Source organism: Strix uralensis, chromosome 4 (assembly GCF_047716275.1).
Source record: "Strix uralensis isolate ZFMK-TIS-50842 chromosome 4, bStrUra1, whole genome shotgun sequence".
Taxonomy (NCBI): Eukaryota; Metazoa; Chordata; class Aves; order Strigiformes; family Strigidae; genus Strix; species Strix uralensis.
This window is the reverse complement of record NC_133975.1, coordinates 125497251-125513072: the sequence shown is the minus strand read 5'-3', so window position 1 is coordinate 125513072 and position 15822 is coordinate 125497251. Positions and strand designations below refer to the sequence as shown.

Below are 15822 nucleotides of genomic sequence, written 5' to 3'. Positions count from 1 at the left end.
CCTCTGTAACATCAGATGGGTTAAACCTACTGTTATTACTATCTCAGAAATGGTGAAGGTAATGCTTTAAAGGGCCTGTGTGCTTGAATATTGTCCAAGTCTTCAACTACACCAGTTAATTAAGACACTACTCTACTCTCTCCAGAAAAAAACTTGCTCTGCTCAGAAACCAAGCAGCATCTATCTTTTTCCCAATAAAAAGAATTTTATCCTACCCTTCCCTCAACCATATGAGAGCATTTATCAAAGTCATTGTCAGATTTACAACTCTTGTTTAAAAGTTTATTTAATGCTTCAGTTCAGGCAACGAAGATGAAAAAAATTACAAATATTCCCAGAAACATAGCTTCTTTTCACAGAAGCGGTTAAATATGAAATGCAACTTACTTTATACTTCTGATAATATGTTTCATTTTCTGTGTCGATCAATAACTTTGCTAACTTCTTCTCCTGTGCAGCCAACCAGCTCACAGCCTCACTTACTTTTTCCTGGTAATTAGAGCAGAAAATTTCATTTTTCCATTTTGCAAGCCTTGTTTTTAATATATACTGTGCCATAAAACAACACACATTGAGCACATGATAAAGCCCGTTCAAAGTTGTTGAAAAACAAATAATAATTCCTGGGGACTCTAATGAATTTTGGGTCAGGCACTGTTATAGAGCAAGGCCAAAGTTTTAAACCTGGCACCTGGATATAAAAGCATCTTAAAAGAAGAGTCTGACTGCAGTCCTACTGCAAGGAGATTATCGGTATGGAGATATGTGAATAACCAATCAATACATAAACTCTCATAGGAGAATATAGAGAACAGAAAACTTGGTTTTCCAACCAGTGTGATCTGTGTATGACAACTTCTGTCCACTTTACATGTGAGTTATTAAATTTAGAGCTGGTTGTTCTGCACATTTGCAAATCGGTCCGCCTCTACCCCAATATTTACATTCAGACTTCGGAGCACACATGAAGACAACCACGCTTGAAAATGTCCTCTGTAATAGTTAGATGAAAAAACAAGACAACCTGCATAGCAATTGCACCTATATCATCAAAAATCTGTCACACTGACTCTTGACTACCACACAGGAGCATCAGAAGGTTCATGCCAATTCATTCCTGTCAGTACTGAATCAGAGGATCTCCTACCAGAGACAGGTTATAAATTGGGCAAAGAAAGTAGGGATATTCTTGGCATCCATGAAGTACATTCATTTAAAAATGCCTCAGTGATAAACCACATGACATACCTGCATGTCTTCTTCAGACTCACGCAAATTCCTGGAGTATTGCAAAAACTGAGCCACGTAAGTCATGATTGATTTTTCATCTGGATTTATAATGTCAACATCTACAAAAGCCAATACACCATTTACATAATTATGCAGCCTTCTAGGCCTGATCACATAATTACAGGCTATACTGCAGTTATTAAAACACATTACCATAAACATGTTTATTTTGCAGCAGCTCAGTTAACATACCATTGACAGAAATTAATATGTAATGAACATTTTTTTCCTTGGGAATATTTTAATATAACATGACTAACTAATTAAAAAGTTTCTCCCAGGAACGGGAAAGTTTCATATCCTTTCTTCTGCACATTGCTCCTACATTTGTTGCCAATTCCAAAATCCTACAAATCCTAAGTACAGTCGATGTTATAAAATAAAGAACCTCAGGTTTGAGCATTACAGTAAAGATCAGTGTTCCATTTCAAACTTAAGCACAGTCTTCCTTTCTTCTGTATTACAAGTCACCATATATAGGATTATATTACTCTCACTCCTGATAACAAAGATTAAAAAAAAGCAGATTATTTACCTTCAGGTTCAAGAAGCCGTGGAATATTGAGCTCCAGTTCTGCAATTCTGAAAGCCTCTTTCAGGTTTTCTTTATTGCTTCTAGCTTTTGCCTTCTCCAAGTCAACTAGACCTGGTTGTAAGGTTTGGATGATGGCTAAAAAAGGCAATCCGCTTCGCCAGCTTGACTTGAAATCAGTCACATTGATAGAGCCGTGCCTATTCCAAATATGATTAGAAACAGAATGTTATAGCCTGTTTCCTCAGATGTCATAAGTACAAATTTAGAAATAGAATATAAATTCAGTAAACTGGAGTATGAACCAAATCCAAGGAGTTATAGAGAACCTTGCCACTGAACTTCTGCAGAAGCTGGGTCAGACAACAATACAATCAGTACTACCAATCACTACAATTAAACATTTCTGTACTATTTTTGCAAAATGGCTCCATGTTTTTGTCTTATGTTGCATTTTGAAGATAAAGCCTTGCTGATCCAATACCCTTTCTCAATATCACTTTTGTGCTCAATATCTATGCATCCTATGGGATGGAAAAACAACAACCAAAGCATTGAAGAACATGTAGGTATTTCTCTGTAAGGATACTGAATATTAGAAACACCTCTGGCATTTTAGAAAATCCAGACCTTAAGAATGATCTATTACTGACGGAAAAATATTTCTTTTTCTCCTTTTTAGCTTAGTGTCTTTAAAACATCTTCTATTAAGCAGTGCCTGGACAGTGATGTAAGGTGCCCAGCTCTGCAAGCCACACCGAATTATGGGACAACTTTCCAGAAACAGCCTGTATATTAGGAGTTTGCAATAGCATGGAAAAGATGTAGGGTTTCAGGTGATCAAATTTAGTTACAAAGCAATGGGCCATGACTTAGAAGATTAGTTCTTTTACCAAAAACTATAGGATTCACTGATAACAAAATCATTCAATGTAATCACAGTTCAGAAAGGAAGCTACAAAACAGAGAGCAATATTGCTGAAAAAGAAAAACAAGCAAAAGAAAGAGGAAGATTAAATGGACAGAGAGCTGGTTTTTACATGTCAATCAATCTTGTCCTGATAAAACACAGCTAAAAGGGAAACTTCACTGCCTGAAAACATTTTCCCAGCAGAAAGTGTCTGATGTGGTGATGAAGGTCTTTATCTCCACTAACAACATGGAATATTAGTAGGCTGTTATTAGAACATAAAGCAACCAAATAGCTGGAGAGCAAGGGCTGACATTATCGTAAAACATATTTGAAATGTCCTGGAGTGAAGCACTAGCCCTTGAAGAAAATGTAAAGCCTGTCCCTTGCAAGAAATATCTGTATATGCTCTAGAGTGTGCACTGTGAATACTCTCACTGAAATCAACATCAAGCATAAGGAAACACCTTGTTAGAACTGGGGACTAGGACCTCTAGGGCTAAGGTCCTTCTTGGGGATCATGCAGTGTTTTGACAGAAAAACACGACATGTGGCAATCCTAGAAATCCTACATTTTCCATTTAAAAATAAACTAATTATTCAAACTTTGTTAACCAGTGCCAACCAGGAGGATAAAAACTAGCAAATCATGTAAACATTCCACTAGACTTATTGCATGAAAGTCCCTAAAAGAGAAAAGCCAAAGAATTCAATTTACATTGTGGTGTTTGATTAGTAGGATTAGCTTCACATTATTATATTTAAAGGGTTCATGTCAAAACATTTAGAGTTTGATGCTAAAAGTACTTGTAACAACATCTGAAATCTAAAGGTTTTTCTGCTAAGCTGTCACTAAGTAATGTTAAAAAAACAGGGGAAAATATCACCACATTTAGAGGAAAGCAATAAACACAACGTGTAACATACTATTTACAAGTCTCGGATGGAACTTACAGTGAACATTGTTCTTTTGCCCACAACAAAAGAGCCTTTGTAGCAGACATCTTCCACCGTTCCTTAATTTTAGCACTTCTTTTAGCTGATCGGCTTGGCTTTGGAGAGGAGTCAACAGCACTCGAACAATCAAGTGAAGGCTGATTGTAAGTACAAGCAAGTGTCCTGACAAGTTCTTCAATCTATCAGAGATGATGGGAGAGTTAATCAGGCTTGAGTGAAAAATTACCAAGACATCAATGGCAGAAAACCAGAGAATTATAAAGGACTCAATCACAGCTGTAATAGTAATTCCCTGTCCCCAAAGATCAGATCAGGTTTTTTTTATCTGTTCAACCTGAACTATTTCATGCTGAATTTCCATCTTTAGGTGTTTTCTTGGCAGGAAATATTCACCCAAAGACTTCCATGTTATACTATGGGTACCAGTAATGGCATCAAGGGACCTTCTCACTCAGTGTGCTCTTCTACTCCTACCAGTGAAAGCAGCCCATGGCAGATGTGTTTTCTGTTGTCAGCAATGTCATATATTAGGCATGCTCAGAGTTTGCCTGCTCACTCAGGGTGCAGGAAAACTTACTCGATAGACCTGAGAGATCTACATTTGGTTGCACAGGTTATGTGCAGCACAAGAATCTTGAGCACCAAAGTACCTTTACCATGAAAAATGTGGGCTAAAATAATGTTAAATAACTTTGCTTCTTAGTGCTCTCCTGAGCCCCAGCCACCAGTTCACCCCCAGTGCACCTAGGTTAATTCACTGCTGGCTCCATCATCCTCTACAGTCCTACAACATGATTAAAGCAAGGCCCTGTGCTTTCAAACCTCCCCATAACCTCACGCCACACAAGATGCATGCTCAGTATCTTATCTAAGAAACATCACTATGACAGCCTTCATGTTACTTCAGGCACCTGGCACTGAAAAAAATAATAGCAAGAATTACACATTGTGAGCACAGCCAACACTGAAGAGGGGGGCTGCCTCCGAGGGAGATGGATGTCAGTCACTTTGCAGTATGTGCTCTATTGGGGGCTTAATCATTACAGGCCTTAGACAGATAGGGGAAGTTTAGCCTATTTTTTAACTGATTACTTTAATAAAATCTCAGTACCTTTCATTTCTACCATTTTCAGCTAGATACTGTTCATCAGGCTGCAATGCCATCATTGCATTGGTGAAGCAGCTCAGACACAGGAAAGATGCACTGGTGCATCTCCTCCCTGAGCTGTCACTTCCAGATGTCAGAAAATAATCTTTTGCTTTGTACCAATTCATCTAGTTTGGCAACCATGTAAGTCAACACATTTTTGTGCTTTTCCCCTCTACTAAAACTCTCTTACATTGCTGAAATACTTACATGAAAATGAAATATAATTGTCCAAATTAGGCCAAGCACAATGGAAGGTTTTCCTTCAATAATGTCAGCAACATGAATATTTATGAGCTTGAGCTAGGGGAAAAAAAAAAGGATCATTGTTAACAAAGAAAATGTTCCACCAGCTCAACTGGCTTTAGCTGTGAATTTCAAAGTTAATACTCACTGATCTGCTCTTTAAAAATGTCAAAGCATTTTCTATGTTACTTCTGCACTGGAAGGTATTAAATCCTTTTTCCCGTGGCTGTGAAGCAAAAAAGAACAGGTTACATACTCAGTTGTAAAAAATAATTTTATTTTATATTTTGATAAGGAAAGTCCTGCAAAGATTCACAAATTACTTTGGATCAACTTATTTCAGTGTGTTTCAGTGTCAGTGGTGTAAGAAAAAGTTACTTGCAAATAGCTCTATGACTCCAGAGGGATCATTCTTATGGTTACAATTAAGCATATACATAAATCTTTGCTGGATTTGATGAAGGACTGAAGTAATAGTTTTATTACTCTGTCTTACCAGATGTTGACCTGAAAGCACTTCCAACAGATCCAAAAGCAAATGTCCTTGCTGTATGTCTGTATACAGGTCTGAGACAACAGAAGGAGGTGTATGCTGCAAAATAAATTTCAATGCTTGTCACACCATCTTTTGTCATTTTGAATTCAACACACTACAAAACATCACAGATTACTGTTGTTTAAAAAATGTTTAGCATCCTTTTTCAATAAGCTGAAATACAAATCCTGCATCTAATCAACCATATCCTGCTTCTTCTAACCCATTATTACGTTTGCCTCTGTGTTTTATAGGGGTCATTTTAGGCCTCATTTTCAAGTATTTATACTTTTCGAGGAGATATGTGGCAAAAGACCCCAAAACATTGAAAAAGGGAATGTTAAGAAAACAATTAATTCATATTTTGACTTCTTAATCGAACGTGACCCAAGTATAAATTTGACTATAGAGCTGAATAACTAAAGCCTCACTCTTTTCACCCACTTGTGGACAACACAAACCTACCATGAGCTCAGCAGCTTCTGCTCAAAGAGGGACCAAAACAGGATTCTTCTTTTACGTGAGCAAGTCAGAGCCCCAGCACATGCTGCATGAGCTGTTTTGCGAAAGCTTAACGAGCACTTACACTACTACGTGTTTTCTCTTAATGCTCACCAGTCACTCAGGTCATCCCATTAAACTCATGTTCTTGGATTGCATAATAGAATAATATTTACCTAAACACAGTAAAACTAATAATAAATACAGAACCTCATAAAACCCTGAGACATGCGCTACAATCCAGCGCAAGTATGTTTTACCACATCAGCAACAAAGATTCTGTCATCTACTTACAAATGATCTCTTAAAAATGTCCTTGGACAATCACCAATACAACGCTGTTTCACCTATTAAATGCTTTCCAGGGGCTACTTTTTCTAGCCAGTGTCTACAAATCTTATATTAATTTTGTTTATTCTGAAAAATTTTAATCTCCATACAGCAAGTCCGAATCAAAAAGGCAAAAGGCATGTCTTTCCTAAAAAGTCCCCTTCCTACCTTTGCCAATATTGAATTTATCCAGCTAGTGAAGGCTTTCTTCTGTGTAAACTCTCGCTGCACTGGGGAAAAAAAAAAAAGAAAAAAGGTTAATGGAAAAAATGATCTAGTTTTATTTCTCTTTCTCAGAAATATACATGGCAACCATCTCAAACCTAAGGTCCATTCTTCCAGATATTAAGTTACTATTTAATATTAGTTTTTCTCAACTCTTATTTTAGAGCTGATATTTTCTTGCTTGCAGAGATGATACTGCAAGGACCTCTACAACCCTCAAGCATACTTCTACTGGATGCAGCAAAGAGCAACTAATGAAGGTTTCCTCAAAAGCTCAGCAGATGCAAACAGCAGTGTGAACACATCATTCTACAGAGCAATATGTCCAGAATAACTCCATCCATTCCTCAGTGTTCCTTGAAAGACTCAGGCCATCATCAGTACAAGATCCATCTTGAAATTCAGGAAAAGCCATGCATGGAGTTGGGTGATGAGACCGAGATGGAGGCTGGGGTTAGGTGATAAATGCAAATCTGTAGGTGAAGCCACACAATGGTGAGAGACTGAAAGAGTTAATGCCTCAAATACTGTGGCTGCACAGTGGTGAGCTGCAGGTGAGAGGGGGGCACAGGCAGCAGGTGGGCAGCTCACAGCCCTGTGCCGTGCCGGAAGGCACACAGTTCCACATTGCTGGGCAAAACAACTCATAGACTTTATGTGGGAAAGGGGCTTTGCAACCCCCCCAGTGGAGCCTGTGCAGATCGGGAGTTACATAAGGTGAACAGGTGTTCAGGAGCCATATAAGTCCTCAAGGGGCGTGACTGCGCATACAAGTAATTAGCACACCAAGCAAGACTAAAGGTGGGGACAAGCACCTGAACCCTGCCCCCCTCACCTCACATGTAAATAAGCCCAGGAAAGCCCACCCCCTTCCTCACCTTGCATGTAAATGAAGACAAGAGGATCTGCCCCCTCCCACCTCACATGGAAATGAGCCAACATATTTAAGGAGCAGCGAGTTGTATCTGGGTGTGCACCCACCACCATTGCTGACAAGACCAGGAACTGGACCAGAGACATCTCTGGAACCCAGGGTAGTGATCTGGTTCTCTCCTCTACCTCTACCTTTCTATCTTCCTCTCTCTCCCTCTTTCTTTTATGTTACACACCATTCAGCCCTTTTTAAAATAACAGGGTTTACTAGCCACTGTTGAAAACTGTTTACATAGCTTTAATGGGATTTAATTAGCTTTAAAAGTTTAACTGGCTTCTGTTAAAATATAGCTTCTGCCATTAATAAATTTTTCAATCAACCGTTTGGTGTTATGTCACCTTAATTTAGCCCAAGGGTATCTCGAACATCAAATATTGAAGTGGGTTGGCCAGGACAGCCCTCTCTGGTGATAACTATTAAGAGATAAGTCCAGCTGCCCCTAGCCCCCCTAATCTTTGAGGACCAAGTAGAACACAAGGGGATTCATCTCTTACCAAATTAATTTGTCACCCTGAATGCAACAGGCTGTCATCAGGGAATAGCACCCTTTCCAGTGCTGGGCCCTCCCAGCTATAATGGGCTATGCAGACCATTAATCCAGCCAAAAAGGGGCACATGGGGTCTTAAAATAGGAGGGAGGAAGTGCTTGAACTTGTACCCCAGTAAAAAACAGTGAAATGGGACTCAAAGCAAAGCCCAGTTACACAGAGATCCAGCTCTCTACCCAGGTCCTTCACACTGGTACACAGTGAAAAACTACCACCAGTTGTGAAGGGAGACAGGAAGTTGGTTAAGCCCATGTATCAAAAATCAGAATATTTAAACTGTTTCTCACACCAGAGTAGAGATCAAGAGAGGGGAAAGCCTTTCTCCATGACTTGTGGGTAGCAGAGATGAGGTCTAGTTCCCCCCAAAGGCAAAGCAGAGTGTGAGCAGCAGAGGCAGACCAGACCAGCTCCCCAGCCCTGTCCCTGATCATGGCCAGTGGATCACACAGCTCCCCAGCCCACGCTCCCTCCCAAAAATCCACCCCATTCCCAAGACACACCAACACCAAACCCATACAGCCCTGCCAGACGTCTGTATAGAGGCCTGAGGCAACAGCAGGAGGTGTTGGCCCCTGAGGTTACCACCTTTCAGGCCTCAGTGCTGTGCAGGCGCTGCCACCAGCAGCCATCCCAACGGCTCGTGGGAGCGGGTGTGAACACAAACTCCTTTTTCTCTCCCTTTCCACATCAGCTTTGACTGCAAGGGTTGGGGTTGGCTTCCGAAAAAACAGGCCAAAAAGCAGTACCACCCCCGCAAAGGGCCTACCTGGAGCTGTAGAAAGGCGGTCATTCCCTCCTTCCTCCCCATTTGAATAAAACCCCAGAAGGCTGCACTGATTTTTAATAGCCCAGACATTACAAAACAGGCCAAACAGACTATTAACTGAGGGAGGGCAAGATTATACAGTTAGGAGACCTGATGTTTTGGTCGCCCAAACCACCATCTTTGGCCTGTGCCAGCTGCACGGCTCCCCCAGGCCTTCCCTCTGAGGGCTGAGGCGGACGCTAGCCCCTCCATGTGCGGCTAGGGGCAGGTGGGCCTGCAACGTTCCTGCCTCCCATCGAAGGCAGCAGAGGAGCAAAGCCTGAGAGGCGGGAGAGGTGCAAAGAGGAGAGAAAGAGCAAGCTCCTCTCCCCGCTGTGCCGAGCGGCAGGAGGGGCTGTGTCAGGCAGCCCAGAGCAGAGGACAGGGCTTTGGGTCATGGTGACACAGAGGCTCGGAGCTCCTGCGTACGGGGAGGCAGATGGGCTGAGGGATGCCAGCCCACCGCCCTGCTGGGAGGACAGGAGAGGACGGTGCATGTCCTGCACCATGGCCCCAGTGCAGCTCCCTGAGGAGAGGCGGGTGGCAGGGCACCGTGCATGGCCCAGGCCTGGAGGCAGATGGTGGGCAAGGCGGCTGCTTCCACACTCGCTGCCCATTTCCCAGCTAGGGTAAATCCTCCCGCCGCACGGGAGAAGTACTGGAAGACCCTGAGCAGGCCATCAGCTTGCAAGAAACAACAAATCTGGGAGATAGTGTGGGAGCAGACATGCTCGTCTGCCTCTGAAAGCATGCTCTTGCACAAAAGATTAATGTGAAGGCATGTTTCACATCATAAGGCAAGTGCAAGACTACTCAGCAATAGATATTTATGTTTTTATAGGCTGGGCAGGATGAAAGATACCAAAAATATCAAGACCTTCAGGGAAAACAAAAAATCCTGACTGCTCTGGCCATGAAAATGAAAATGCCACTCAGAGGAAAATGTCCCACACTTTATTATGCTCTGGGAATTTGGCAAACACAAACCCCAGTTCTGGATGGCTTTTCATCATCCAAGACAGCCTGAAGGGCTTGCCACGCACAGCTTCATCAGCTCACGAAGCAGAGCAAGCTGCTTAAGGATAATGCAGCCTCCTGCTCCTAACCCCACCATCTGACCCACAGACCTCCTTCTGCTTCACCAGGCGGGTGAGCGGCAAGAAAAATATTCATGCATTATGTGCGTCAAGGGCTGTTTTGCATCCTGTAACTAACAGATCTTTCAACAGTCCTCTATCTGCAATACTATGATCCTGTCGGAGCATGAAACAATCGATTTCCCCTGCTTGCTGGATTGTTTTCTGCTTCTTTTTAAGTATCAGACATTGTGATGAACAGTAAGATAACAACAGTCTTAAAGACACGGGCGAAAATGCAATCTCAAAATTCTGTTTTGTTTGGAAAACAGAAAATAAGTGCAAACATGCCACACAGACCAATCAACATCGCAACGCTCACAGGGAGGACATAAATAGCATGGGATATTGGCTTCATGTTAGCACAGGACCCAACCACACCCTTTGGTTGAATACCCGCGTGGGAGCCATTCCAGTTACCTAGTGAGCAATTATTGAGTAGCTGTGCTCAATTTTATCAGGCAGTCAAGGCTGGTATTGCTGGCACTTGAAAAGGGACAGAAAGCAAATATTAACTACTCTGCCTGATGCCAGTGATTCTTCCAGCTGTAGCTCTTGCCAAACACATGCTACTGCTACTGATTTGGAGAACTTGCTTTTGGGGTTGGTTACAGAAAGATGGTTAGGATGAGGGCATTTGGTCTTGTTTTGGTTGAATCTCTCCATATTAATGTGCAGAAGCATTATGCAACGTGGGCCAGATACTGCAAATGTTGATTCACATCAGCTCTCAGGCAAATGTCTCACCTGGCAAAAGTACAAGGCGGCTATTTCACTGCACACACCTAAGCACACCTTACACCCTCCCCAAGCTACAACCACTGCCTAGTGCAACCCACTGGGCTGCCTTCTAAGCAGCCACAGCCTCAGCTGCAATGTGGCTTATTTTCCTACCCAAATAAATAATAATAATAATAATATTTTTTTTAAAAAATCTCCTTGTGAATCAATAACAAAACTCCATGCCCCAGACTGTAGTGCAGCAGTGACTGCTTCCATCCAGGCCCCACAATGCACAGCTCAGTACAGCTGTTTTTGTGGCACTGTGGCAGGCAGTTGTATTTCAATTTTCAGGCTGAGTGTGTTTTCTCTCCTGGCTCCTCCCCTACTCTACTGCTCAGAGGCGCTAATGATTTAATCAAGCTCTCAAATTCTTATCTCTACCACGTGGTTAATTAATACGGATTTTTATTTTTATGAGGATGAATGGATTCTTTGTTAGGCCTTTTTATAGGACTCTTCAGTGACCTTGGTTTTCTCTTGCCCTAGTTTTTAAAATGTCACTGACCCAGAATAAAAAAGCTATCAGAAAAAAATGATCATTTTCTTTACTTTGGGCCAAAACTCACTGAGCCAAAAAGTGGGTCTAGGAGAACAAAATAAGAACCTGCTAATCTGAAAACACCCAAAATCTATCACATTTCACCCTGTGTTTTAAAGCTAATCTTCAGAACAACTCTTCAGGGAGGAATAACGCATAGAAGCAGTATGTCATGTAGGCTAGCTGAAAATCAATACGCACTGCTGGACAATGACTGTTTTATCCAGTAATGAGCTACCAACAAGTGCTACAAACCAGACTAATCATTGAGGGCTGGAGCATGGGGACACGGCAGGGACCACAGTGGTGCCGAACTCTCCCAGGAGGAAGAGGAGGGGAGGGCAGGAGCAGCACCAGCCACAGTTTTACTCTCAGCCATCCTTTAACGATGATACAGAAAAGCCAGACATAAAATTAATGTCCTTGCCCCTCTTGCCTTTCGTGCCTTCCCTGCCAAGGTCGAAAACAGCAGCTCACACGAAAGCACTATCTCCTCCCTCGGCAGGGAGCTGGGGGAAGCAAACAGCAGGAGAGCAGGTGTACCCTGTCTGTCCACGCTCGTCAAACAATGTCACCAAACAGCAAAGAGGTTTTCCCTTTATCGCAAGGACCAGTGCATCACTGCCAGTGAACCATTTACAACTGTGTGTTTTTTTTCTTAAAAAAAAAAAAAAAAATTAAACAATTATTTGAAACTAATTAGTACAAGCCTGTCTGTCATCTTCCCGTCTCTGTTTCACCAGAAGGACTTACGTCTTGTGTATGATATTTTTATACCTTCCTTCCACCATTCAGGTCAGCTGAGGCTACATCTACCATAACAAGCAGTGAGGCTCAACTCAAACAGATCAGCAGATCAAAACAGCTGGTGTTCAGGACGTAGTGTAACCATCATGTGTGTAGGGAAAAAAGGTTGTGTTGGACTAGCTGTAGCCTGAATGCCCACAGACAACCATGGCACCTCCTTGGAGCATTTATTTCAGTTTAATTCAAAATAACCATTTCCACACTCCCTGATGGCTCAGCAAAATGAACCAAAGCATGGTCAGCAGGGATAACTGGGAGAGCTCCTTCAAGACAGCACCGCTGGTATGAACTAAAACACCAAGCAAGTACATACTGTAAATGATAGGAACTATCAGAAGAACCATTAAGTACTTGCCAATCCAGTGAGAGGGTGAGCAATTCACCCCTGAGCCCTTTATATAATCCCTTCCTTTCCACCCAGTAACAGAGTTTCATTTTCTGCAGACAGGAAAGTGGGGAAAACAGTTATTTCCAGCATTTATATTCACCAACATGGTGTTAAGCAATTAAAAACAAACACAGTATTTTTTGTCAAGATTAAGAAGTTTATCCAAAGCCCAATGAAGGTGATAAAAATATTGCTACAGGAATGGGTCTCTTCAAGTCCAAATATTTTATAAATATTAACTAACTAACTACCACCATGTCTGTGTGGCAAGTGGGAACTTTCCTTTCTACACTATTCCTTTCAACCTCCTTTTCCTTTTGAAAGCAAATTATCCAATTTACCAGAAGTGCTGCTAACTCAGGAAGCGTGTTCACACTGAGGTTTGCCCTCCTGGCTTTCTTAAATAATTTTTCTCTTCTCATTGCCAGGATCCTGGAGCAGCTCTAAATTACCACTGTCTTTACTGCCACAATAGCCCATTAAGTGAGGTACTGCAGTACTTGGGGGCATAGACAGAGTTGCAGGTTAAATATTTAAAGGTACTAAGTCACATCATTTCGATTTCAACATACTTTTAAAGATAAGAGCTTAAGTGGCTTTTCTACCATTAAAAAAAAAAAAAAAAAAAAAACAACCAAACAAGGTGAAGCAGGAATTTGAACATAAGTGGCCTTCAGTGCCCTATTCAGGTGCCTCAAAAGCCATCCACACCTTAAGCATTTTAATGCCAGTTTATAACCAGTTATGCACCTTATAATTCCTTCAACAAATTGTAATTTATCTAGCAGGGAACACATTTATACAACTACACAATCTATTTCTTTCATTAGGCATGTGAAACAGACAAAAATACCCATGACTGATTTTTTTTTAGGCAGTCTCATGTATCAGTTTCCTCTCCAGTGCCATCAGCCCCGTCACATGCCACAAAGCTGAGCAGTTAGGGGAACTGTAGACCAACTCCTCACCCAGGACGCATAAACAGGGCATAAATTTCAATGCAGTTCCTATGGGAGCTTTTTGATTTGTAAAAGTCATCCCTGAAAAATCATAGTAAACATTTAATGGACTTTTTTGATCATTCTGGTTAAAGAAAAAACAAGTGTAGCTGTAATAACATACTGGCCCCAACAGATGAGGCATACAGCTAGAACAAAAAAAAAAAATCCTGGGTAAGAATTAGTAGTCTACTTGATCTCTGGATGAATGAAGCAGGTCTCAGAGGGATATACCCCTTTATTCTGAGATGAGTGCAATCTACTACAAGATGCACACCAAAACCTATCCATACCTAGCACCGTATTCTCAATTTAATTTGAAGATAATTTATTGGATGAGGGAAGGGCTGTGGATTGGACTAGATGATCTTCAAGGTCTTTTCCAACCTAGACAATTCTGTGATTCTGTGAATTCATAAAGGATTAGACATAACTGCATGAAAATAACATAATTCATTTATATCATTGAATACTCTTCAAAAACAGTTTTAGTATCCACATTCTTATATGATCATCCTTTAGGTTACAGTAATAAACAGTAATATAAACACAGATTCTATACCTATACGGTAGCTATAGCTTCTGTACGTATGTCCATGATAAAAGGAAGACTAGGGAAAATGTGGACCCTCTCCTGAAGGAAACGGGAGACCTGGTTACCCAGGATATGGAGAAGGCTGAGGTATTCAACAACTTTTTTGCCTCACTCTCCATCGGCAAGTGCTCCTGCCACACCGCCCAAGTCTCAGAAGGCAAAGGTGAGGACTGGGAGAATGAAGAACCACCCACAACAGGAGAAGATCAGGCTTAAGACCATCTAAGGAACCTGAAGGTGCTCAAGTCCATGGGACCTGATGAGATGCATTCACAGGTCCTGAAGGAACTGATGGATGAAGTGGCTAAGCCACTACCCATCATATTTGAAAAGTTGTGGCATCCAGTGAGATGCTGGAACAGGTTGCCCAGAGAAGCTGTGGCTGCCCTCTCCCTGGAAGTGTTCAAGGCCAGGTTGGACAGGGCTTTCAGCAACCTGGTCTAGTGGAAGGTGTCCCTGCCCATGGCAGGGGGTTGGAACTAGATCATCTTTAAGGTCCCTTCCAACCCAAACCATTGTATGATTCTATGATTAATAAGCAGAGCCAAAATTTAGGACCCCTGTAGTTGATTAAACAGTGAAAGAGTAAGTATGTGCCCAAAACTCAGAGATAAAACACAGTCTCTTGTGTCTGAATTAGCTCAGCAAGCATGGAAAGAAAAGGGAAAACAGAGCTCTGCACAGGCTTGGTGGGAAGTGCCACCCATAGTGTCTGTTTGCCGTCCTAAGGAAGAAAGGGGAAGGATTTGTGCATGGGAAGCAAAGTGGAGGTTGGATCCTCCCACAGGTAAAGAGATTTACAACCTGAAAGCAAAAAATTTTCCCACTCCAGAGTACTACAAACCCTGTTCAGTTTCTGCTGTAGCCACCCATCTGCAAGCGGCTGCACATTCCCCTTGCTGCCATCCTGCACTCCTCCTCATCAGTAAAGAGTAGTCCTATCTCCAACAGTTCTCAAAACATTGTCATGAAGCCCTTCTCTTACCAAAAGAGGGAACATGTCTCCACATTTCAGGTAGCTGAAAACACGTTTAGGCCCCAACTGTGCCTCTTCCAGTTACAGAAGGCTGAGCGCCAGGCTGGACCCCTCTATGGGGCCAGCCCATAACACAATGCTGGGAGGGAAGCTGTGGGAAGAGGAGACATAGGACAGGGATCCTGCGCTATTCCTCCTGTGTTCATTGCCATCCAAGCCCTGAGCTCCTGCCTGCTCCTTCCACAGCTGCAGAAAAAGAGACTTCAGGTTTCAAAGATGGTCCACACACCACAACAGAGCATCTCCCTGACAAGCATCCTCTGTTCACCAAAAACGTCTGCAGCCTGTCTGGCAGGAGAAACCCTTCCCTTAAATATTTCCCCACAGGATATATCTGTAATAGGTCCAACTCCAGGCTTTTTACCTGCACTTTTAGGTGGCTGTGCAAGGACACAAAACAGCTTTGTAGCTGCTTTAAGTTGTGCTGCATCAGAAAAACTGGGAGAAAGCAGAGAGGTGCTGGAGGAAAGGGCAAATATAATGTTGATCTTAATCTGATTTAATTTTATTATAACATCTAGGACAGAAGGAAGGAAAAAAGAAGAGAAGGAGTCCAAGTCCTGACATAATGCAATTCCATA

General features: G+C 42.0%; 1 protein-coding gene across 5 annotated transcripts in view; it reads right to left on the bottom strand.

The window, feature by feature from the left end:
• The window catches only part of SYNE2 (spectrin repeat containing nuclear envelope protein 2), a 195642-nt gene that overhangs the window by 161894 nt on the left and 17926 nt on the right, over positions 1-15822 (bottom strand). For all 5 annotated transcript variants that reach the window (XR_012628988.1, XM_074869023.1, XM_074869025.1 and 2 more), the window contains exons 3-10: positions 6617-6678; positions 5579-5674; positions 5231-5308; positions 5047-5139; positions 3687-3868; positions 1826-2022; positions 1249-1349; positions 388-489 (exon numbers count right to left, since the gene is read on the bottom strand). Coding sequence is in view for 4 of the 5 variants with exons in the window: in XM_074869023.1 (XP_074725124.1) it covers positions 388-489; positions 1249-1349; positions 1826-2022; positions 3687-3868; positions 5047-5139; positions 5231-5308; positions 5579-5674; positions 6617-6678 (911 nt within the window). In the remaining variant the exon portion in view is untranslated. The remainder of the gene's footprint in view (positions 1-387; positions 490-1248; positions 1350-1825; positions 2023-3686; positions 3869-5046; positions 5140-5230; positions 5309-5578; positions 5675-6616; positions 6679-15822) is intronic.